The following is a 20,584-nucleotide window of genomic DNA, read 5'->3' as shown; positions in this document are numbered from 1 at the left end:
AGGCGCCATGCACTTGCTCAGCATACGTCAGCGGGCGGCTCTACCGACCTACTGTTACTGCATCGTACAGTACAGGGCACCGTACCATTGTCAGTTTTCCTTGGGTGAGGTCCAACCAACATGATTGCACGTGGTTGAGCTGCTGGCTGTACCTGGGAAAGCTGACAGCAAGCCAGATACCAAACGCAACAAACTCAACACAACCCATCTCAACCGACCGATGCAACAACGATCCGCATAAGCAAAAAAAAAAAAAAAAAAAAAAAAAAAAAAAAACCATCGGAAGCTCCAGGCACAGATCACAATCGGCAAAAGCTCTGCCCAGAAAATCCCATTTCGAAGGTCAGGTTCAAACTTCATGCCACGCAACAAACACGCAATTTCGACTGCAACCCAATGGCTCCTCCATTACGCCCCTCGGCTATAGCGAGAGCGAGAGTCGGAGCGCCGCAGCAATGGACATGCAGGTCGAGACATTCAATGCCGATGAGGAATGCCACAACACACGACGATCCCAACACCGACACACTCACCGCCATGATGAGCTTCATCTCCATGTTCGTCTACACTTCGTCGCATAGTTGCCGTCGTTGTTACCCCCAGTCGCATTTCCACTTCCACAGAAGACATCGGGCGTCTGTAGCTCAACGGCCAGGTACGAGCGACAATGTCGCCAGCTGCATCAGCAACAGTCGCAGCTCTTTGAGCTCCTCTTACCAACAACGACGTCACTTCCACAACTACTTCGTGACCCACCTTCCCTCATCCTCCGTCCACCCGGATCCTCGCATGCGCTCCGGCCCACACCACAAGCTCCCACGCAGCGCCTCAACGCCGCACACTCCTGGCCCAGACGAGGCCAGCCCAGCCTCCGCCCCGGATCCCATTAGGTCGCCGGCCGCTCGCGAGCTGACCGTCGTGCGCATCCCGCTGCGCAGCGCCAAGCACCACTTTGGCGCACACAACTCGCGCGGCCAGCGCAAATACAACGAGGACACCAACCAGGCTGGCACCATCGACCTGCCGGCCTTTGCAAGGCGTGTACCCGTCAGTCTGTCGCGCTCGTCTGCCAGAACTACAGGTGAGGGGAGCGTTGCGGACAGCAAGAGTAGCGGAGATCCGCAGATATTCTATTTTGGTGTCTTTGACGGCCACGGGGGCACCGAATGTTCCGAGTTTCTGAGGGATGAGTTGCATTCCTACATCGAGGACGCTGCCGTGCGGTTTGGGCTAGGCAGTAGTCTTCGCAGGGACTCACCGAGTGGCAACGCCAGCGGCATTGTTAGCGGTGGTTGGAGTTCTGGTGATGAAGGGGCCGAGACAAGGCAGCACGACGATAAGAAGCGAGGGGTGGATATCAAAGGGCCAGAAGACGTCAAGTCGCGGATGAACATTCCCGAACCCAACCAGGAGGGTCGCATTATTGGCAACAAGCCTCCGACGTCAGAGCCAATAGAGAGTATCGATCCCCAGCCAGTAACTGCAGATGTTCCCTCAGCGCTACTCCTCGAGCGGGAACTGCTCGATGAATACAAAAACACGGTCGGGGGATACTTCCGACGCTTCAAGCCTGCACACTTCAGCATCACCAAGAGCTCACTAGAATCGACCTCGGACCCATCAACGGACGCGACCGAAACGCCAGGCACAGACGTTACGATCGAGTCGGTGTTGACCTACGCCTTCCTCCGGGCTGATCTAGACTTCATCACGGCCCAAGCCCGCAAGCCGGACCCGGATGATCCCAAGCTCGCCGAGTCGCCCGTCAATAACGACGAGGTCCTTGGCGCACCCCACCACGTGGCCCCCGACTCGGGACGACGACACCGCATCGGCGGCCCCACGCGCTTCAAGGGTGGCTCGACAGCCTCGGTCGCCCTCATCTCGACCCCGACGCCCGCCCCCTTCTGGCAGCCGTCGGCCAGCAGCACCCTCATGGTGGCCCACGTCGGCGACACGCGCGCGCTGCTCTGCGAGACGGCCACGGGGCTCGCCCGCGCTCTGACGTCGGACCATCACCCGTCGTCGCCCGCCGAGGCCCGACGCCTGAGCCGCTTCCTTGGGTCCAGCGTCGCCACCGACTCGTTCGGCGAGGAGCGCTTCAGCGGACTCGCCAACTCGCGAGCCTTTGGCGACCTGCAGAGCAAGCGCGTCGGCGTATCGGCCGAGCCCGAGCTGTGCCGCACCGAGATGGGCCCCGCCGAATACAGCTTCCTCGTACTGGTCAGCGACGGCGTCTCAGGCTCGCTGTCGGACCAGGAGATTGTCGACGTCGTCAAGGAGGCCAAGACCCCGGAGCAGGGCGGCCGCGACGTCGTTGACTACGCCACCGAGGTTTCGGCAGACGGAGACAATGCCACTTGCCTCGTCGTGCGTCTAGGCGGCTGGGAGCGCCGGAGCGAGGGTGGGCTCGGCAGTCTTGGTACCAAGGAGATACGCGATATCCGCAGGACCGAGGCGCAGAACCCGAGAGGCAGGAGGAGATGATAGCTCGGCTGTATCGAGATTTGAGTTCTCTGCTCGAGGGGAAACTGGTCTTACTGAACCCCACTGCTAGCTAGGGTCTAGCAAGCGAAATCTTTTTTTATATTGAATAGACTTGGCTTTGACGTTGAACAAAGTGGCATATAGAAAGAGCGTTTATTTGTTTGTTTATTTTTTTTATTTTATTTTTTCTCTTTTCTTTCTCTTCATATAGGTGTAGAAAGCCGGATCAGGTTCCATTCATACCTCGTCCAGAGAGCGACTAATAAACCCGAATGGCCCACCCCAATGTTCTGACGTTCCTTGCCCCAGGCCTATGTACCATGATATTGTCGAATCCCATGAATGATATCGTAAAGAAAGTCCCACCAAAGATTAAGAACCCGTTCCCGGTAATCCCGATCAGTACCTCTGGCCTGGATACTGTCCCCAACCTCCCTGGTGTCCATGAGGAGGCTGCTGTTGGTACGGCGGTTGCTGGCCGTATGGAGGCTGCTGCGGATATGGGGATTGCTGCGGATACGGTTGTTGCGGTGGGTATGGCGATGGCTGTCCGTACGGCGCCGGCGCCTGTTGGTAGGGAGGTTGCTGCTGATAAGGAGGCTGCTGCCCGTACGGAGGTTGCTGTGGGTACGGCGATTGTCCACCATATGGGGCGCTGCCGTATGCAGGCTGAGGAGGGTGTTGCTGGTGCTGCGGCTGGTATCCCTGGGGTTGGCCGTAGGGCGGCTGGTGGGCGGGCTGACCGTAGCCATAAGCCGCAGGAGGGACCGGCTGGTTATAAGAAGACTGAGTGTCTGCCTGCGGCCGGGTCGAATAGTCGGGCTCCGGGGGCGCTGCCGCTCCTGAAGGTCCGCTGCTCATGGCACCCATATCGCGAGTCTTGACCTGGGACCATAGAGAGCCCGATACCTTGCCATGTCCTCCAAGTTCACGCATCGCGGCTGCGGGGAATCCAGTAGGGCCATGAGCGTGCCCGTCGTGGCCACCGAGAGATTTGTTCGCTGTTTGGCCGTTGGAGAGCACGTGGTTCTTGCCCGCTTTGACACTCTCCGAGGACAGGAGGCGGATGACCTGATGAGACTCATTAGACCATTTCCTCACTGTCTCGAACATTTGTTTTTGAATATCGATCTGTTCATTGCGAGCTGCGGGGTGGTGAAAGGCTCGGATGACGTCGTTGACTACTTCATCCACAGGCACACCCGGATTCTCCCAAGCGAAAAGAACACGCCTACAGTAGTCAAAATACGTTAGCCGTGGTCTCAGAGTTGAGTCGATCGACTTCGATACCTGTCATAGACATGTATATACTCACGGGACAACGTATTGAAGCACCGTCGAGGCAACACGACCGGCACATGAGTTCAGCACGTTTGTGAAGTGATCTTTGCTCTGAATGATTTGCGTCAGGTTAGCAGCTTTCCGATGTATACGCTGCACGGCAGTAGCGTATCATTCACACTGGGACTAGGTACTCACCAGCATGGAGTGCGTGGGGTTAGAGCACGACGGATCCTTCCATGGCTCAAGCTGAGAGTTTGAAGAGCTGGCGATTACACCAGATGAACCATCTTTCAAAACCTTGGACACACCATTGATAATAGGACGCACAAAAGGCGCCAGAAGACCAAGAACGAAAGCAGTGAGAGTTTCACCGATACGCTCGAGGAGCTTTTCCATACCAGGAATCTTGGAGATAGTGTCGCTGATAGCCCTGACAATCTTGTCCCGGAAAGCAAGAATAGGATATATCTTCTTGGCTGTTGCTACAGCATCGAAATCAGGACTCATTCCGGGGACCTGGTTGGCCCGGCTGAGTGTTTGGTTTTGCTGATCCTGAGCTGCCGACGCGGCTTGGAGAGCTCTGGCCTCGCTAGCAAATCCGTTGCCAACTCCTGGAAGTTTGTCAACCAGTGATATAAAGCCACTGGTACTGTCCCCAGAGGATCCGAACAGCGATCGACTTCCATCACCTGCGCCCGGCTTGGTTAGGTTTTGTGCCGAAATCAGGGCATCGTTCATCTCGTCAACCTCGGACTGGGTCAAATTGTCCGTGGCCTCGCTTTAGGAACAGAAAAATGTCAGCTCCCAATATTAATAAAGTCATAACTACCTACAGGACCACAAGTTGCACATGGTCAATGAGCAAGACTTACCCAATCACCGAATGCAAAAAGTCAACAGCTCCAAATGTGCCTGCCTTTGTTGTTAGATAGGATAAAGGTACCAGATGTGACGCAAGGGTGTGGCAATACGAACCAGTGACAAGAGGATAAACCCGACGGCCATTCAAGTTGATTTCAGTCGAAGTACCGCAGTGTGGGTACACATCATGGTGACCAAGTTCTCGTAGAGCCAGCTCACAATAGTTGGAGTGTGCCGAGAAGTCCTGTAGTTTGAGGTGAACAGGTCAGACCGCGGGGGTTAGAAGCAAAGATTTGCTCCATATAACACCAGATCACATACCTCCATGCAGTGCAACGCCTGTCCAAGACATCTCAAAGCCTCGCATAGATCCTCTTCCTTTCCCGGCCGGCTGCCGTTGGTATAAACGCGACCAAAGTGGATGGATCGAGCAAAGCTGAACCGGAGATAGCCCACACTGGTAGCCCAGCCGCCGCTCTCGTTGGCGATGTAGTTCTTCATGCCAGTTCGGGGGTCCACTTCAACCTCGCGAGGATCGACGGGGCCGCGAAGCCGAGGGTCAAACTCGCGCGCGTCCTTGCCGTCGCCATAGCCAAGAGGGTTGTCGATGTGTTCCTCAGGTCGGTACACTCCGAGGCGATCGGCCGTCACTTCAAACTCTGCCGTGGCGTAACCAAAGGAGAGGAACGACAGGACCCAAACCAATATCCTCACAGTTTCAGCGTTGACCCCCTTCAGACTTCCTACATCAACAGCTTGGGAGTAGTCTCGAAGCCAGTTGCCAAAGTAAACGCGTGAAATGTTCTTGGATGACCATTTCTTGCCTTTGAGGAACAAGACAGTCTGAAGCATATCCTCAATATCTGTCAAATGAAGGCATATGTCAGTCGCATCCGACTATTTCTACAGTCTTGGCGTTCTTTATCGCGCAGGAATACAGACCTCCATGGCGCCAGTTGTGGCCCTCAACCTGAGAGATGGATGGAATGTTGCCGGCGCCGAATGCCGCCGCTTTTCCGGGCATCATGACAAGCACGATGCCCAGGACGAGCAACACGGTGCCCCATCGCATCTGGGATACAGCCATGATCGGTGAGGTTGATTTTGTTGCTCAGTAAAGAAACAATTCGAAGGTAGCAGTGGTATGCTAGAGAATGCGAAAGCAGCCGGAATTTTTTGTTAGGGTCTGCTCCTTGACCCTCAAGCAATAAAGAAGCTCCAAGTTGTGAAATGCTTGCTTCCTTGCTAGGACAAGGCCGTTGAGGAGTGACCGGTAGGTGAGTTCAATGGTGGGGACGTTAAAAACTACAACTAAGGTGCCAGAGGTGCGTAAATGCATGTAATACATCAGTCCTGGCAAGCTTACGACGAGATGACGGTGAATGCTCTCAGCTTAAGATCGATTTCGAGCAATCATTCACTTGATTGGCTGCCTAAGGCCTACATACACTACAAAGGTCTAGTCTAATACTTAAGCAATCAACAAACGTCGCCACCAATAGTTGAACAGAGTTGAACTTGTCTTTGCCTCACTAAACAAACAAACAAACGAGTTGCGTGGTGTATGTTGCTGGTTGGTGCCCCGCCATTTAGCGTTAGTCCCAGTGGAGGGGCTTTCTATTGTGTACCACCAGTTGTATACCAGTAGTAGTGGTAAAGCTGACAGACAGGGAGGGCACACTGACTGTAGTGGAGCCCAACTCAATTACCAGCTTGGCGGCCCGATCGGGTGGTCGTGGCAATTGCTTGATTGCAATCAAAGGTATGTAGAAAAATGACCCGTTGGGTAGAAAAGACAAAAATCTTTGGCTTTTTTCATTGATAATTGATAGTCACCGGTCAATCGAGCCTTCTCAGCTGTCTGCCGTGTCAATGAAATGTAACTCGAAGTTTCCCTTTTGTTTCCGATTCTGTCAAGCTTTTCATATGTGCCCAGATCAATTAACCAGTCGTCTGATGTTTCCACACTTGTTGGGTGGATGAGATTCAGCACGGCAGTTTTCATGGGAAAATTAAATTCCCAAGAAATGAAGTGGTACCACTCGACGGATCCTCCAAGTTCCCTTTATCGGTCGGGGGTAACGCCACCCTCGCCCGTTTTTCTTGCGCTAAGTCTCATTTCGCGCCCCATCGCGACGGGAATTTTTGAACCCCTATTGTCAGCTGCAGGGAGAAAACGCCGCCGCTTCTTTCCTAGAACTCATATTTAGGACATTCACTGCCTGCTGTTACGTTTGATTTGATTGACTTCATTTGGTGCCTTCTTTTCTCTCCTTATCGCTTCAGTGCTGCCCTGGAGATTTGTTTCTTTTTTTGGCTGCACCGAATCCAGAGATAGTTTACATTTTACTCTTTCCTTGAAGCCGATTGATCCGGTGTTAACGATACCATTTCACTCGACGCACCCGCAAAGAAAACCACAGCCCAACATGCCGTCGCTCACACTCCCAACATTCACACAAGCCGAGGTCGAGGCGCACAATACCAACCAGTCTTGCTATGTCACAGTCGGCCAAAATGTTTATGATGTGACAGACTTTCTCGACGCCCACCCCGGCGGAGCCGATCTAGTACTTGACTATGCTGGAAAGGACATCGGTGCTATCCTCAAGGATGAGGATTCCCACACTCATACTGAAGCCGCATACGAGATTCTCGAGGAGTCTTTGGTGGGCTTCCTCAAGTCTGAAAAGGGCGTTTCGAACGGAAAGGCGAATGGCAACGGTGTCGTCAAGGGTTCATCTAGCGGTGTCCAAACCCCTGAACTTGTGGATGCCAAAGGACGACCAGTACATCCCCGAACTGGAATGTCGTGTGAAGAGGACCTGAACAAGGAGACGGACTACACGGGAGACTACAAGAAGCACAAGTTTCTCGATCTCAACAAGCCATTGCTAATGCAAGTATGGTTCGGGGGCTTCAGCAAAGAGTTTTACTTGGAGCAGGTCCACAGACCCAGGCATTACAAGGGTGGCGAATCTGCTCCTCTTTTTGGAAACTTCTTAGAGCCTTTGAGCAAGACGGCTTGGTGGGTGATCCCCATTGTGTGGCTGCCGCCAGTCACGTACGGAACATACCTCGCCAGTCAGGGCATCGAAAGCAAGCTCAACCTCGCGGCGCTCTGGTGCTCTGGCATTGCTCTTTGGACGCTCATTGAATACGTCTTGCATCGCTTCCTGTTCCACCTTGACGAGTATGTACCCCTTGGAACCGAAGCTCACCTGATTGAACGCAACAGACACTAACAAGATTTATGGCGTGTTTTTTTTAGGTACCTCCCAGACAACCGTGTGGCAATTACCACCCACTTCCTCCTTCATGGCGTCCACCACTACCTTCCTATGGATAAACTTCGTCTCGTGATGCCCCCAACCCTGTTTTTCGTCCTGGCATTCCCATTCTGGAAGCTTGCACACACTATCTTCTGGTACAACTGGCACGTCGGAACCGCCGTTTTCTGCGGTGGAATCTTTGGCTATGTCTGCTACGACCTCACCCACTACTTCTTGCACCACAAGAATCTACCCCTGTGGTACAAGGACTTGAAGAAATACCACCTTGAGCACCACTTCCTCGACTACGAGAACGGCTTTGGCGTAACCAGCCGCTTTTGGGACAGGATATTTGGGACGGAGCTTGTGCCTGTTGTCAAGACCAAGTGAAGTGGAATAGGATATAGGATAAAGCCACCGCGTCGTTTTTGGTGGTTGATTTCTTGGTTACTTTTTTTCTTCCCCTGCACCTGTATGTTATTAAGGGCGGATGCGTTTCTTTTCAAACTCTAGACATTTTTCAGCTGTTATGGCAGCTTAATGAGATACCAGGAATACACTAATAATAACGAAAAACATTGCAAGTATCTCAAATCAGTCTAATTCATAGGTCAGGCGACGGTACTGGTAGCTGGTAATTACTACCTGAGAGAAAATAAATGGTGAATAAACCTCGAACCGGTTTCGCCGCATGGCGTTGTGGCACCCGCTATTAGACTAAAGTATACAAAATGTCTATCGAAATTAGCGCCACCCAAAAGCTGAAGAATGAGTACTGAGACCGCTTCTGGCTCTAGAACTAACATGTTATTCTAGAACCATAAAACTGCCTAGGTCTTACCGCAGGTGTCAGTCAGCCAACAAGTTTCTTCCACCTCGTCAATCGGTTCTCGAAGCGATTGGCTGACCAGGTAAAAACACCAGCCACCCTCAAAGCCATATACAGCTCCGTCAATTAAGCCAGACCCCTGCCAAAATGCCAAGTAAAAGCACGTGACCCCACCCAGCAAATAGTAAATTGGGTACAATCTTAGCTTAGCCTGATTTCCGCGGTCACGCCGCGACGCTGACGGTTCGGCGGTAATATTTTATTTTATCAGCAACTTGGGGGTAAATCGCCGATTTTCTCCCGTCCATCCCCCACTCGCTCGCTTTGCATTTCCCGGCACGACCGCATCTCATTTTGAAACCCAAAATTGAGAACCTCCCGCCAGACCTCGTTTCCATTTTCAAACTGTGCTTTTTTTTTTTTTTTTTTTTTTTTTTTTTTTTTTTTTTTTTTTTTGTTGTCAAATCTTACTACCCCTCTGCTTGGACACTTGTCCTCAGCAGCCCAACCAAAAACCCAACCAAAAATGTCCCATTTGGACGTAGAAGCGTTGTTGGACGCCGCAGCTAATGGCGCGGACAGTAGCAAGGACAAGAAGGCCACCTCCAATGGCGACAGCCACACGAATGGCGACCGTAGCGAACGCGGTGACCGGAGCTCCCGTCATGACCGAGACAGGTCCCCCCGCGACTCTTCGCGCGACCGTCGACGTCGCGGCAGCCGCACGCCCAAGAGCGAGGCTGACCGAACCCCCCGAAGCGACGCAGGCAGCAGTACTCACAGAAACAGGCGTCGCAGCCGCAGCCGCGACAGAGATTCTCGCCGCTCGCGCCGTCACAGGGGAGGAGAGGGTGACTACTACCGCGGCGCCCGATCCCGCTCCCGCTCGCCGAACCGCTACTACAGACCTAGGGATAGTCGCCGCGACCGCGACGATGACAGGCGCGGCTCGCAACGCGGCCGAGACGACGACCGCCGACGTGCCCGTAGGGGTAGCAGATCTAGGGACCCCAGCCCCCCCGCGCTGACTGAGGATGAGCGTGATCGTCGTACCGTGTTTGTTCAACAGCTTGCCGCTCGTCTCCGTACCCGGGAGCTCAAGGAGTTCTTTGAGAAGGCTGGTCCAGTTGCTGAGGCTCAGATTGTCAAGGACCGCGTTAGTAACAGGTCCAAGGGGTAAGTTGTTATCTGACTGTTAAAATGCTTGTTTTGAATTTTCTGTTGGTTTGCACAACTGAACTAACAACTTGACGACAGAGTTGGCTACGTTGAATTCAAGACCGAGGAATCCGTTGCTGCTGCGCTTCAGCTCACTGGTCAAAAACTGCTAGGTATCCCCGTCATCGTGCAGCCGACCGAGGCCGAGAAGAATCGTGCCGTCAAAACGGAGACCACCGGAACCCAGCAGACCTCGGTCCCCTTTCATCGCTTGTACGTTGGCAACATACACTTCAGCATCACTGAGCAGGATCTTCAGAACGTTTTCGAGCCTTTTGGTGAGCTCGAGTTTGTCCAACTTCAAAAGGACGACAGCGGCCGTAGCAGAGGCTACGGGTTTGTACAGTAAGTCTTTGTTGCCCTCTCATTTTCTTTCTTGCCAGCCACCTAGGTTATCTGCTAGCTCTCTGTCCTTTTGCCGGGCTGACCACCTACGTGCTAGATTCCGTGACGCTACCCAAGCTCGTGAGGCTTTAGAGAAAATGAATGGATTTGATCTAGCAGGTCGTCCCATCCGCGTTGGCCTTGGCAACGATAAGTTCACCCCCGAATCTACGGCCAACCTGCTGCGGGGATTCCAGGGTCCCAATGGACAGCAGCAGTACCAAGGTTCCGCGTTTTCGGGATCCGGTGGCAGAGGTGCTGCTGGCCAACCTTCCAATTTTGACCGCGCTGGCGGGCGAGACAACGACAAGGGTAGCGGCGCCAGTGCTCTGGATGACACTGACGTCGCTGGTGTCAACTTCAACAATTTTAGTCGAGATGCCCTCATGAGAAAACTTGCCAGAACTGACGAACCCTCCACCGCGCAACCTGAGAGACAGATTCTCAAGCCCAGGACTGAGGTCAAGCCCCTGCCTATCAGCAATGTTAACCAGGCCAGTCGCTGTGTGGTACTGCACAACATGTTTGACCCTGCCGAGTAAGTTTCTTTTCACTCATGTCTAATCCTAGCTCTGTGATTCAAGTACTGACCAGATTTTCCGCTTGCAGAGAAGAAGGCGACGACTGGGTCAAGGAGCTTGAAGAAGATGTTCGGCAGGAGGCCGAGGAGAAGTATGGGCATGTTGTGCACATTTCTCTGGACCCCAACTCGCAGGGCGATATCTACCTAAAATTCGACAGAGTTCAGGGAGGCGAGAACGCCATCAAGGGTCTCAATGGCCGCTACTTTGGCGGCCGTATGATTACTGCTGCGCCCGTCGTAGACGCATTCTACAGCAGTTTGTTCTCGCGCACAAAAGCTATCTAAACACTAATTACGGCCATGAGACCAGAGCAGTGCAACGATCCCAGCCGACTAGGTATGTTTTAACAATCCCTTGGCCCCCGCGCATTTTACGATGTTTCCGTGCTGACTCTCACGGATCCTGTAGGACATCACAGACCCCCCTGTTGTTCCCATATACTTGGTTGAGCTTTCCGACAAGATCATTTCACAGTACAGTAACACACAAGATGACGGGTTAAATCTTTCATCCTCACCCACCAAACAAAATACTAGGCTACAACACGAACAAACACAGACACATCCATACCAACCCCCGATCACGATCTCGCAAGGTCCAGCCACCCCCGACGCATACGACGAAAATATTTAGGCACGGCTCGGTACACTACTTTTTGAGCTTCTCCCGAGAAGATTCCAAAAGGCTTTTTGCATCCCTTGATGGTGCTGATCCATGCTGATGACTGGCAAATAGGCACATATCTCTCAGTTTGGGAGGGAAAATCTTTTGACTACCTCCAAATCGTTTGTGAGGTTCCGCACAGGCGTTGAGGTTCATTTTTATTATTATTTTTTTTTAGGCTCGAATAGAAAGAATACTAGCAAATACCCGCAGCAGCTGTGAAGGGGAACTTTTGGCACCACACCATTTCTTTGGTGAGCTTGCCCCTTATGCCCCCCTACCCAACGCCTCTTCGCTGGAATTGGCTGGCATGCTCTGACTCATAGATGGCAAGGCATTGGGCCGGTCTCGATCGGTAGAGTTGGGCTTCATATACCGCGCTTGAGGCCCGTCGTTTGGCCCAGACGCTTACTTTTTTGCGAGTGCATGCGTGCGTAGTCCATGGATCTCGCCCCTTTTCTCCCCTAATTGATTGGGTTTGAAGACGCCACATCGGGGTTCGCAATCTCAGCTTTGGAGTAGCCATACCAGTAGATTTGAAGTTGATCGCGCAGTCGTAAAGCCTGGAGGCACTTTCTCAACCTGTCAGTATGGAAAGGGTTTGCCCGTCTGAAATCCGCCACTCTCAGATAACCATTTAGGCCTGGATGGTGACGTGCGAGACCAAAGGTAACAGCGACAGAGATTTGGGCTGGAAGATCACAGCATACGGCTAGACGTTGGTCTTATAGCCAGAACACTCGTTCAAGTAGTCCTCGAAATATTTCCCGGGTCGGCTATAAAGTGTTCATTCCTACCGCTTAATGGCATTTCGGGTGTTTTGGCTATTTGATCAGCAATGTGCATGTTCTGCAAGGATGAGAATCTATCTCATATGCCAATGTAGACGTCAAAGACACAATGCCAGACCCCAGGGGCGAATGTTTTGACCAGCTCGGTATGCTCCAGAGCCACTCGTTGGGACCGGTCCTCGTCATCCAAGGTTCTACCGCGGTCAATGTGGCTTCGAATCACCTTTTCGATCTCCTTGCCCCGATCTGAAATGTCTTTGTCCGCCACGTTCTCGTGCAAATGAAGCCAGCTTCCCCTTGTGTCGCGGACGATATCCACAGCAACCTCCCAGCTCGGCTGGCTGGTTGGCAGGAATCCGCAGTTGACGTGAAGCACATTGAAGAATCCAGCTCCGCCGGGGGAAGAAGAGCGCAGCTCCCTCAACCGCCTCGCGGCCTCGACGTTGCTCTCGAGGAACACGACGATGCGGTCGTCGTCGTCGTCGTCGTCGTCTACCAAGTCGGGTGTCGGCCTGGCCAGATCCCGCTTACCCCTGATCACCTTGACCTTCCACCCGTTGCGCCGAGCGCCCCTCCTCAGCCCCTCGACGCTCCACGGGTTGACCTCCCAGCACAGGACGCGCATGCCGAGCTTGGCGTACGAAAAGACAAAGTAGCCGATGCCCGCGTAGAGGTCCACCGCCCAGGGCCGCGTTGTTGTAGATCCTTGGAGTGGAAGCAGACGCGACGTGGTGGTGGTGGTGGTGGTGGTGCCTGGTGCCGACGATGAGGAGCCTTGATCGTCGTGGAACGCCAGCAGTCGAGCTTTTTCCTTGACGTTGCCGCGGCTGAACATTGTCCACCGCGGCGCCCACGTCTGGTAGATGCCGTTTTGCTTGGTCGAGACCCAGAGGGCGCGGTCAAAGTCCTCATCTGAGATGGCTTCCTCGGATGTGTTGTCGTCGCCGTGGTCGCCACTGCTTCCTCCTGGAGGCTGAGGATGACGCGCTAGAGGTGCCTCTTCGGGGCCGAAATCCCCAATCAGAATCCGCAGGCCGCTGGGGCTGCGCAGGATGTTTTCCCGTGGCGTTGATATGTCGCCGCCGCCTACCACAGCAGCTTCCCCACTCGAGGCGGTCGGGTTATCACCGCCACCACTGCCGTCAGCACCTGCTGGGAGGTTGAGCGGGATGCCATCGTTGACGGCCAGGTGCGTCAGGGGCTGGGGTGACTTTGCCGAGAGGCCATCGAGGATGCCGCGCCACAGGGCCGCTAACAAGTCGCCATCGTCATTATCGCCACCAAGCAGGCGACCGTCCAAGACCACGCGCCAGTCGTCCGAGGCAAAACTCCCACTGGGCAGCAGGGCCATGGGCTCGTAGACGACCCAGCGCTTGGGCGCCGAGTCGACCAGCACCGTTGGCGAGACGGCGACGGCCTGCAGTGTCCTGGCGACCCGGGGTAAGGCTGTCCATTTCTGCACGGCGAACGAGATTGGGTTACCGGCTTTGGGCTTTTTGGGCCTTGGAGGGCGCGGGCAGCGGAGGTGTGGTAACGTGGTGGACGTCGTTGCTGCTGTAGCTCCGTCTTGGGCAGTCATGGTGGTGAATGAGACGCTTTTGGAGGTGTATGTGTGTGGGCGGCGGGTTGGTGGGTCAAAAATTTGCTTTGACAAACCCGAAATAATTTTCTGGAATTGACAGTGACTTCTTCTACCTGTTCTTTCATCTTTTACAGCATCTTCCATCTACATCTAACCCAAAAAAAAAAAATAACATCTTACAGTTAGATTTGCACCGAATTTTTTTTTTTTTTTTTTTCTTGTCAGATATTGGCCAGGAATAAAACGACGTAAAAAATGCTGACCGATGAAATTGTGTGAACTATAGCCAGATTGAAAGGGAAAAAAGCCATCACATACTTCCTCCCATCCCCATCATCATCTAGCTCATCTTTCCAGGGACGTACGGGTGCCCTGCACTTAAACCGCCATCCACCGCCCAAGCCTGACCGTTAACGTATGAACTCTCGTCGCTTCCCAGGAAGAGGGCGACGCGGGCGACCTCGTCAGCGTGCGCGGCCCTCCTGAGCGGGTTGAGCTGCCCGATCTTCTTGTCGTTGCCATTTTGCCTCGCCATCTCGAACAGGGGCGCCGTCATGCCCGTCTCGATCAGGCCGGGACAGATAGCGTTGACGCGGACGCCGGTACCCGTCAGCTGGTACGACAGCGTCTGGGCCATGGACACGACGGCGGCCTTGGAGGCCGAGTAAGGGGTCGGCCCGGCGTTGGACCGCAGGCCGGCCACCGACGCAGTCATGATGATGCTGCCGCCCGAGGCGGACTTGCCCCCGCCGCCGACCTTGGTCATGGCCGCCGCGCCGTGCTTGGCCGCCAGGAACGGACCCAGCGTGTTGACGGTGAGACAGCGCATGAAGCCCTCGGCGTCGACGTCCTGGAACATGGTCGCGGGTCCGACGATGCCCGCGTTGGCGAAGAAGACGTCGAGCCGGCCGTAGCGGGCCACGGCGTCGTCGACGACGGCCTTGACGGCCGCTTCGTCCGAGGCGTCGAACTGGCGGACGTGGACGTCGACCGAGGGGCCGTACAGAGATGCGATCTCGGTCTTGTGGGCCTCGAGGTGCGAGTCGTCAAAGTCGCACAGGTAGACGGCCCGGGCGCCGTTCTGGGCGAACTGATGGGCCGTGGCACGGCCGATTCCCATGGGGGAGTTGGCGCCTGAAGTGTCGTGTTAGTTAGCATGCAATGTCCAATGTGGGTGGAAATGTAATGTTGCCACACCCACCTGTGATTATGACCACCTTTCCCAGAGCCCTAGGTGCTGTGGAGTCTCCGGCCACCTTGACGAGTTTGGGTAGACTTGCCGACGACGACGACGATGCACCGGCCGAGCCGCTTGCTGACACCTGGCGGCTGATGGCCTCTAGCCTCCGGTTTGCTGTACCATCCGACATGTTTTTTTTTTTTTTTTTCTCTCCTCTTTTTATTTTTAATTTGTTGTAATAGAAAATGAAATAAACCAGACGTCTTTTTTCTTTCTTCTATTATTTGTTTTTTTTTTTTTTTTTAGAGAGAGCCTTTCTCTACTTCAATGCTGCTTGCAGAATTATGTTGCTTGCACAACCTCACGCTCAAGTAATTACTCCATATATTTGTACGGTTAACTGTACCTAGCGAGTGGGGTCGGCAGCTTCGGCCTTACGTTACCGAGGTTCGCGCCTCCGAAAAAGCATCCTGCGGCGTTCAGTCTCAAGTTCATCTCTTGGACCCTTGCTCAATATTCATCTTTGTTCTTGGCCGACGGAACATATTGTTGAACTTCTTAATCGACATAATAAATATTTCTTCTTGGAGCTCTAATTTGCATTCTCTAGCAAATCTCGGTGAGAGCCAGAAAGTGTGTGAATCAAATCAATCGACCCAAAATTGCAAGGAACGATCGGGTTTTTTGATGGCCCGGAATTCACGATTCTGTATTGCACAGCTTGGCCGGAGAGACATAGGTACCTCCTACCTTACTTCCAGTCTCGCGTAAACATGAATAATACCAAAATACAAGCTGCATCCATACTTCCTGACCTATTGTCAAGTTTGCCACGTCTTTATACGCGTACCGAGGACAAAGCCACAAAATATTTGTAAATTCGTGAATATTTGTGACATTCGAGCCCGTGACTAACGGTCGGGCCCAGACTAGCCCAGCTTGCACTGCCCCCCCATCGACACTGACGTCGGTAATTAATTACTTGGGTTAAGCCATAGTCATCCAAGGAAAAAAAAAATGTGAGGATGTTTCTGTTTTCCTTCAAGTCACAACACCAACACACCAAAATGTCCATCCATTCCAACATCCACACAGACAGAAAAAAAAAAAAAAAAAAAAAGCCCAATCTACGTACCCTTTCCCCCCCGAACGACACATCTCATCGGCTTCTCTCATAGTCTGCACGCGACCTGCCACGAGTCCAGATATCATTCTACACTCTGATGCCTCCCATCTAGGAAGGGAAGAGAAGAGACAAGAAAAAAATAATACAGTTATTGTTCTATCTGCAAACCCCTCATCGATCTATTACACATCACTGTCCCCCTTCTGGACAAGTTCTTCCAGACACCCGGCTCGGGTAATGAACGTTCCAGCAATGAGATTCTTCCACGCAGTCCGCTTGTTATGTCAAGTTTTCTGAGACAACCCCTCCTCTCGCGACGCTTCGCCGGCTAAACATGACATTGCATCTTCCGGCCTATACAACCCGTACCGATCGATACTCACCTTCCGCTTCCGTTGCATACCTATTAAAGCCCATCCCAGGGAACAAATATTTGGACAATCTTGTTGTTAAAGAAGCTAGATTCTTTCGTCGCTATGCTCGATCCTTATATATGTGACATGTATGAGTCTGGTCAACCTTGACACAGCTAGGTATGTATGTATGTGTCCCAACAACTAATAAAAACAAACAGACAAAGAACAAAAACACCTCCCGAAATCAAGACCATGATAAATCACCCCGACCGACCCTCCAAAGACAAGAAAAATTGAACACATGATGAGGATATAAACAATATTTATGTTGGTACAGATTTTTTCATCCACTTAACCAACCTGTTTCCACAGGTCCTCAACTCTTACATTGATTTCATTAGCAATCCTTCTATTCCCCTTGAACTCTGGGTTCATTCCATTGCCTCCCTGTTATTCTCATCTCTTTTCTTCTCCAGGCCAGCTCTATTGCCCTCTTGGGGCCCACCCCATATCGTGTACTGCTCGGCCTTCACTTCTCATCTGCATTATCAGAGAGACTCGTTTCTTCGTCAACCCATCGCCACGATACCACCCGGTACCGTCGATGAGGCGATGCGTCAGAAAGTTGTTGAAGCCGGGAAATATAAACAAATAAAGAGACGCAGAATTGGAAAAATAAGACGATGAAGAGACAAAGAAAATTCGCCCAAGACGCCTACAATCCGCATAGGAATGGAGGCGACCCTGAGTTGTGGTGACCTCGAAGGTCATGAGATGCCGGGGGCATGAATGATGACGAGGGTGGTGGTGGTTGATTATTACGAATAAGTTGTTCGGCGATGCGGACCAGCTGGAGCGCCACTTCTTTCCAAAAGAAGTCTCTAACGAGCGTGTCCCGTAGACGGCGACAAAACACAACTTTTTGAGAAATCGCATTGACGCTTTTCTCCCTTACGCAGTCGCGAGACTGCAGACAGGCGCTTTATGGTCGTGAAGGAGGATATGTACGATCGATGCGCTGGGTGCTGTGGAGCCCCTTCCGCCCGGGTCGGGGGCGACGCTATCAATCACAAGATGGTATATATCGACAAAAGATATGCAAACGTGCTCGCGAAGCAAAAAAAGAATGCAAAACTCGCAAAACAAAATAAGCCTGATGCCGTCCGCCCAGTGCGGCAAAGCAGAGTAATAGTGGTGGTACAAGAGGCTTCGAAATGCCCAGGGTTCGATATTACAGATATCGGTTGGAAGCACAGCGAGTCCGATGATAGTCGGTCCGGCACATGCTAGTACCATTTCGGTGCGGCACTGTTGTCGTCGTTCATATGGTTGTCGCAGTTGGCCGGGATAGTCCAAGTCTGCGACTTGCTGGGAGGACATTCCCTTAGATGCAAAGCCCGGCGCTTCACATATTCTCGATCCTGGCGCTGGGCATCTGGATCGAGGTGTCCTCGAACTCAGCCTTCATGCCGCTCCATGGATCGTATGCGACAGACCCGTATGTCTGCATTTGGCCCATGGTAGTGACCTCGACTGGTGATTGATAAACACCGTTGTACCATCCCTCCTCGGCACCGGTTTGAGCTTGGTGGGCGAACTGCTCGTGGACATTCGGTGCGTGCGGCGGGTGTCCCTGTTGCGACATCTGGGGCATCGCTTGCGGGTATGGCACCATCGGGGTCTGCGCCTCGACCGGAGAGGTTGATGCGGCGTGCGCGGCGTGGAGGGCGTAGGTCGCAGCCTGGGCCTGGTGGGTGTAGTAACCGTCCTGGGCGGTAGGACTCCTGCCAGATCCCGCTGAGAAACTGCTGGGGCTGCTCTGGATCGAGGATGGCATGCCTGACGGGGCGCTTGTCACCACTTCGAGGTTTAACCTGCCATCCACCGTCTGCTGCCTGGGAACCTGGTGGTGGTATGACTGTTGGACGGTGTTGGTGTTCATGGTGGCAACGCCAGGATTGCTTTGGTCGGTGACGTAGTACGGTTGTGTCGGCACACCTGCTGTCCTGTGAACCATGTGCATGTCGGGGTGTGCGTGGTGGACCTGTTGGCCGTGGTACTCATGGGCGCCTTGTGATACCGTCTGTCGGTGACCATACTGCTGCTGGAGGCCGAAATGGTTCATCTGCCCGAAATCGGCAAACGACTGAGCGCGGTGGAGCGCGTGGTTCGAAAGGCTGTGTGCCATAGCGACGCCGGCAGGTGCCCATGACATGGTGGCGCTGCGGGGAGTGGGAGGCGACTCGCTGCCAGAGTCAGAAGTGCATTCGTCGAACTCGGATGACAGACCACCGCGTTGATGTGATCGCCTTTGGTGCTTGACCATCGTGGTTTTGCGGCAGAAGCTACAGTCGAAGGGGTCAGTATCAAGCAGCGGGGAGGGTCTCTGTGGGAGGACTCACCTCTTGGCGCAACCATCGTGCGAGCATTTGTATGGTCGCTTGCCGGTGTGTATCCTGCGGTGCCTTGCGAGACTCGAGGACTGCCCATTGTCAGCATCACTCTTGACCATGCTCGGGTCGAGTCAACATCCAAGTGACTTACATCTGAGAACCTCTTTCCACAGCCAATGTGCTGGCATTGGTGTGGCTTCTCTCCCGTGTGGGTTCGGATGTGGACGGTCAGGGCACTCCTTTGGATGAAGCTCTTTCCACAGCCGGGGGTGATACACGCGTAGGGCCTTTCATTGGTGTGTATCCTGTAATGCCTCTGAAGGTCTGACTTGCGGTTGAAGCTCTATACAATGTGAAGATTCTCGTCAGCTAAAAGAAGTGCCAATGCGGTTGGGCGATGAGGCCAGGCCTGGTATTCCTGTTGGAAGTCCAACAAGACTTGGGGATAGCAGAGGGCAGTGACTACAGCCACTCGATGTACTCGGTGGTAGGGAGTCTTGGGTCCGAGTTGTCCAAGTGCAAGGGTTCTACCGTCTGGCGAAGAGCAGGCGGATGAAGACAACTTTGGGAGTGGCGACGACAACGACGACGACGACGACGTACCTTGTTGCATGCTTGCCAGTCGCACTGGAAGGGGCGAGTGGCAGGCTCTTGGTCGACAAGCTCCATGAGTTCCATCTCTTTGGCTCAACAGTGGTTGTCTTGGACGTATGTTGTTCAGGCGACGTGAGGGACCCGAGGTGCAAAGGCAGGGTCGGTGCGTGTGCGGTGCGGTGCGACGAGACTTATATGTCGCTGCTCTCCAAGGCAGGGGATGGCCAAGCAGTGACAGGGCTCCTGCAGTTGTATTTTATGGAGAGGGAGACAAGGCAGGGGGGTCCTTCGTGGGTGGTCCGACGGGGGTCTGGAAGAGGGATGGTACCCCTGTCCGGAAAGAAGCCCAAGCGTGATCTACCCAATGCAACCAATGGAGCTGGGTTCGAGCGGTAACTTCTCCCACCAAGTGTGAGCCGCAGGCCGGCAGGACAAGCAAGCGACTCTGCAGTGCAGTTTCGCCCGAGGACGCGCACGCAATAAGATTGATGGGATGGAATTTGAGAGGGTGGAGGCAAATACGTGATTAGGTAAGATGATGACGGATGTTGGGAAAGGCTGGTGTTTTTTTTTTTTTTGTTGTTTGTCGACCTTGGGTTTCTTCGTTTCGTCCCGGGGAAGTAGATCTCCTCGGTTGTACTGGATACAAGTTAGATTCTGATTACTTCCAAAAGCCGGAATAATAAGTATTAAGAAATATCAAGCGAAAAGCGGTATTAAAGCTTTGGGCCGAGCATAAAAAAAATATTAAGGAGTATTAATATTAGGTGAGGTAGAGAGGGTCGCCGGTACACACAAGCTGCAGAAGTGCCGGACACCTCGATGGGACCTGCAGAAGCGGACGAGCGGTTCTTTATGGGGGAACAGTCAAGTGTTTACTCACGCTAAAGATGAAAAGCTTCTGGCGCCAGATCTGTGCGGCTAGGTCGGATCTAGCCAGGTCAAGAGTAGCCAGCAAGTGAACAAAAAATGGTTTTCTA

The 20,584-nt window shown here is 53.2% G+C and overlaps 7 protein-coding genes across 7 annotated transcripts; 3 read left to right on the top strand and 4 right to left on the bottom strand.

Moving 5' to 3' along the window:
• Nucleotides 1-396: 396 nt before the first annotated feature.
• Nucleotides 397-2,487, top strand: PgNI_07010 (uncharacterized protein; the record flags this gene model as incomplete). The annotated part of the gene is made up of 1 exon (XM_031127028.1): nt 397-2,487. One exon carries the CDS (start codon nt 397-399, stop codon nt 2,485-2,487), a length of 2,091 nt encoding a protein of 696 aa, XP_030980807.1.
• PgNI_07009 (uncharacterized protein) lies at nt 1,989-5,941 on the bottom strand. Its single transcript, XM_031127027.1, has 7 exons — nt 5,575-5,941; nt 4,954-5,495; nt 4,747-4,876; nt 4,644-4,683; nt 3,967-4,549; nt 3,803-3,879; nt 1,989-3,718 (listed from the first exon to the last, which is right to left on the bottom strand). Exons 1-7 carry the CDS (start codon nt 5,717-5,719, stop codon nt 2,887-2,889), a joined length of 2,349 nt encoding a protein of 782 aa, XP_030981456.1. The 5' UTR covers nt 5,720-5,941; the 3' UTR covers nt 1,989-2,886.
• A 128-nt stretch (nt 5,942-6,069) lies between these two features.
• On the top strand, nt 6,070-8,545 carry PgNI_07008 (uncharacterized protein). The gene is made up of 2 exons (XM_031127026.1): nt 6,070-7,825; nt 7,904-8,545. Exons 1-2 carry the CDS (start codon nt 7,062-7,064, stop codon nt 8,292-8,294), a joined length of 1,155 nt encoding a protein of 384 aa, XP_030981424.1. The 5' UTR covers nt 6,070-7,061; the 3' UTR covers nt 8,295-8,545.
• Nucleotides 8,546-9,259: 714 nt separating this feature from the next.
• On the top strand, nt 9,260-11,203 carry PgNI_07007 (uncharacterized protein; the record flags this gene model as incomplete). Its single annotated transcript, XM_031127025.1, has 4 exons — nt 9,260-9,909; nt 9,991-10,296; nt 10,394-10,873; nt 10,945-11,203. The coding sequence occupies 4 exons, from the start codon at nt 9,260-9,262 to the stop codon at nt 11,201-11,203; spliced, it is 1,695 nt and encodes a 564-aa protein (XP_030981454.1).
• A 1,249-nt stretch (nt 11,204-12,452) lies between these two features.
• On the bottom strand, nt 12,453-13,952 carry PgNI_07006 (uncharacterized protein; the record flags this gene model as incomplete). The annotated part of the gene is made up of 1 exon (XM_031127024.1): nt 12,453-13,952. One exon carries the CDS (start codon nt 13,950-13,952, stop codon nt 12,453-12,455), a length of 1,500 nt encoding a protein of 499 aa, XP_030981443.1.
• A 343-nt stretch (nt 13,953-14,295) lies between these two features.
• On the bottom strand, nt 14,296-15,325 carry PgNI_07005 (uncharacterized protein; the record flags this gene model as incomplete). The annotated part of the gene is made up of 2 exons (XM_031127023.1): nt 14,296-15,089; nt 15,157-15,325. 2 exons carry the CDS (start codon nt 15,323-15,325, stop codon nt 14,296-14,298), a joined length of 963 nt encoding a protein of 320 aa, XP_030981244.1.
• A 2,697-nt stretch (nt 15,326-18,022) lies between these two features.
• Nucleotides 18,023-19,688, bottom strand: PgNI_07004 (uncharacterized protein; the record flags this gene model as incomplete). The annotated part of the gene is made up of 4 exons (XM_031127022.1): nt 18,023-18,962; nt 19,020-19,099; nt 19,162-19,353; nt 19,614-19,688. The coding sequence occupies 4 exons, from the start codon at nt 19,686-19,688 to the stop codon at nt 18,023-18,025; spliced, it is 1,287 nt and encodes a 428-aa protein (XP_030981243.1).
• Nucleotides 19,689-20,584: the final 896 nt, after the last annotated feature.

Source organism: Pyricularia grisea, assembly GCF_004355905.1.
Source record: "Pyricularia grisea strain NI907 chromosome Unknown Pyricularia_grisea_NI907_Scaffold_4, whole genome shotgun sequence".
Taxonomy (NCBI): Eukaryota; Fungi; Ascomycota; class Sordariomycetes; order Magnaporthales; family Pyriculariaceae; genus Pyricularia; species Pyricularia grisea.
This window is presented reverse-complemented; position numbering and strand designations above follow the sequence as displayed.

Excerpts from the sequence above, each read along its gene's own strand:
- PgNI_07008 (XM_031127026.1), top strand. The coding sequence starts at position 7,062 with ATGCCGTCGCTCACACTCCCAACATTCACACAAGCCGAGGTCGAGGCG. Across the intron at positions 7,826-7,903 it reads TTCCTGTTCCACCTTGACGA|GTACCTCCCAGACAACCGTG; the intron begins GTATGTACCCCT and ends TGTTTTTTTTAG.
- PgNI_07009 (XM_031127027.1), bottom strand. The coding sequence starts at position 5,719 with ATGGCTGTATCCCAGATGCGATGGGGCACCGTGTTGCTCGTCCTGGGC. Across the intron at positions 5,496-5,574 it reads CCACAACTGGCGCCATGGAG|ATATTGAGGATATGCTTCAG; the intron begins GTCTGTATTCCT and ends TTCATTTGACAG. Across the intron at positions 4,550-4,643 it reads TTTTTGCATTCGGTGATTGG|CGAGGCCACGGACAATTTGA; the intron begins GTAAGTCTTGCT and ends CTGTTCCTAAAG.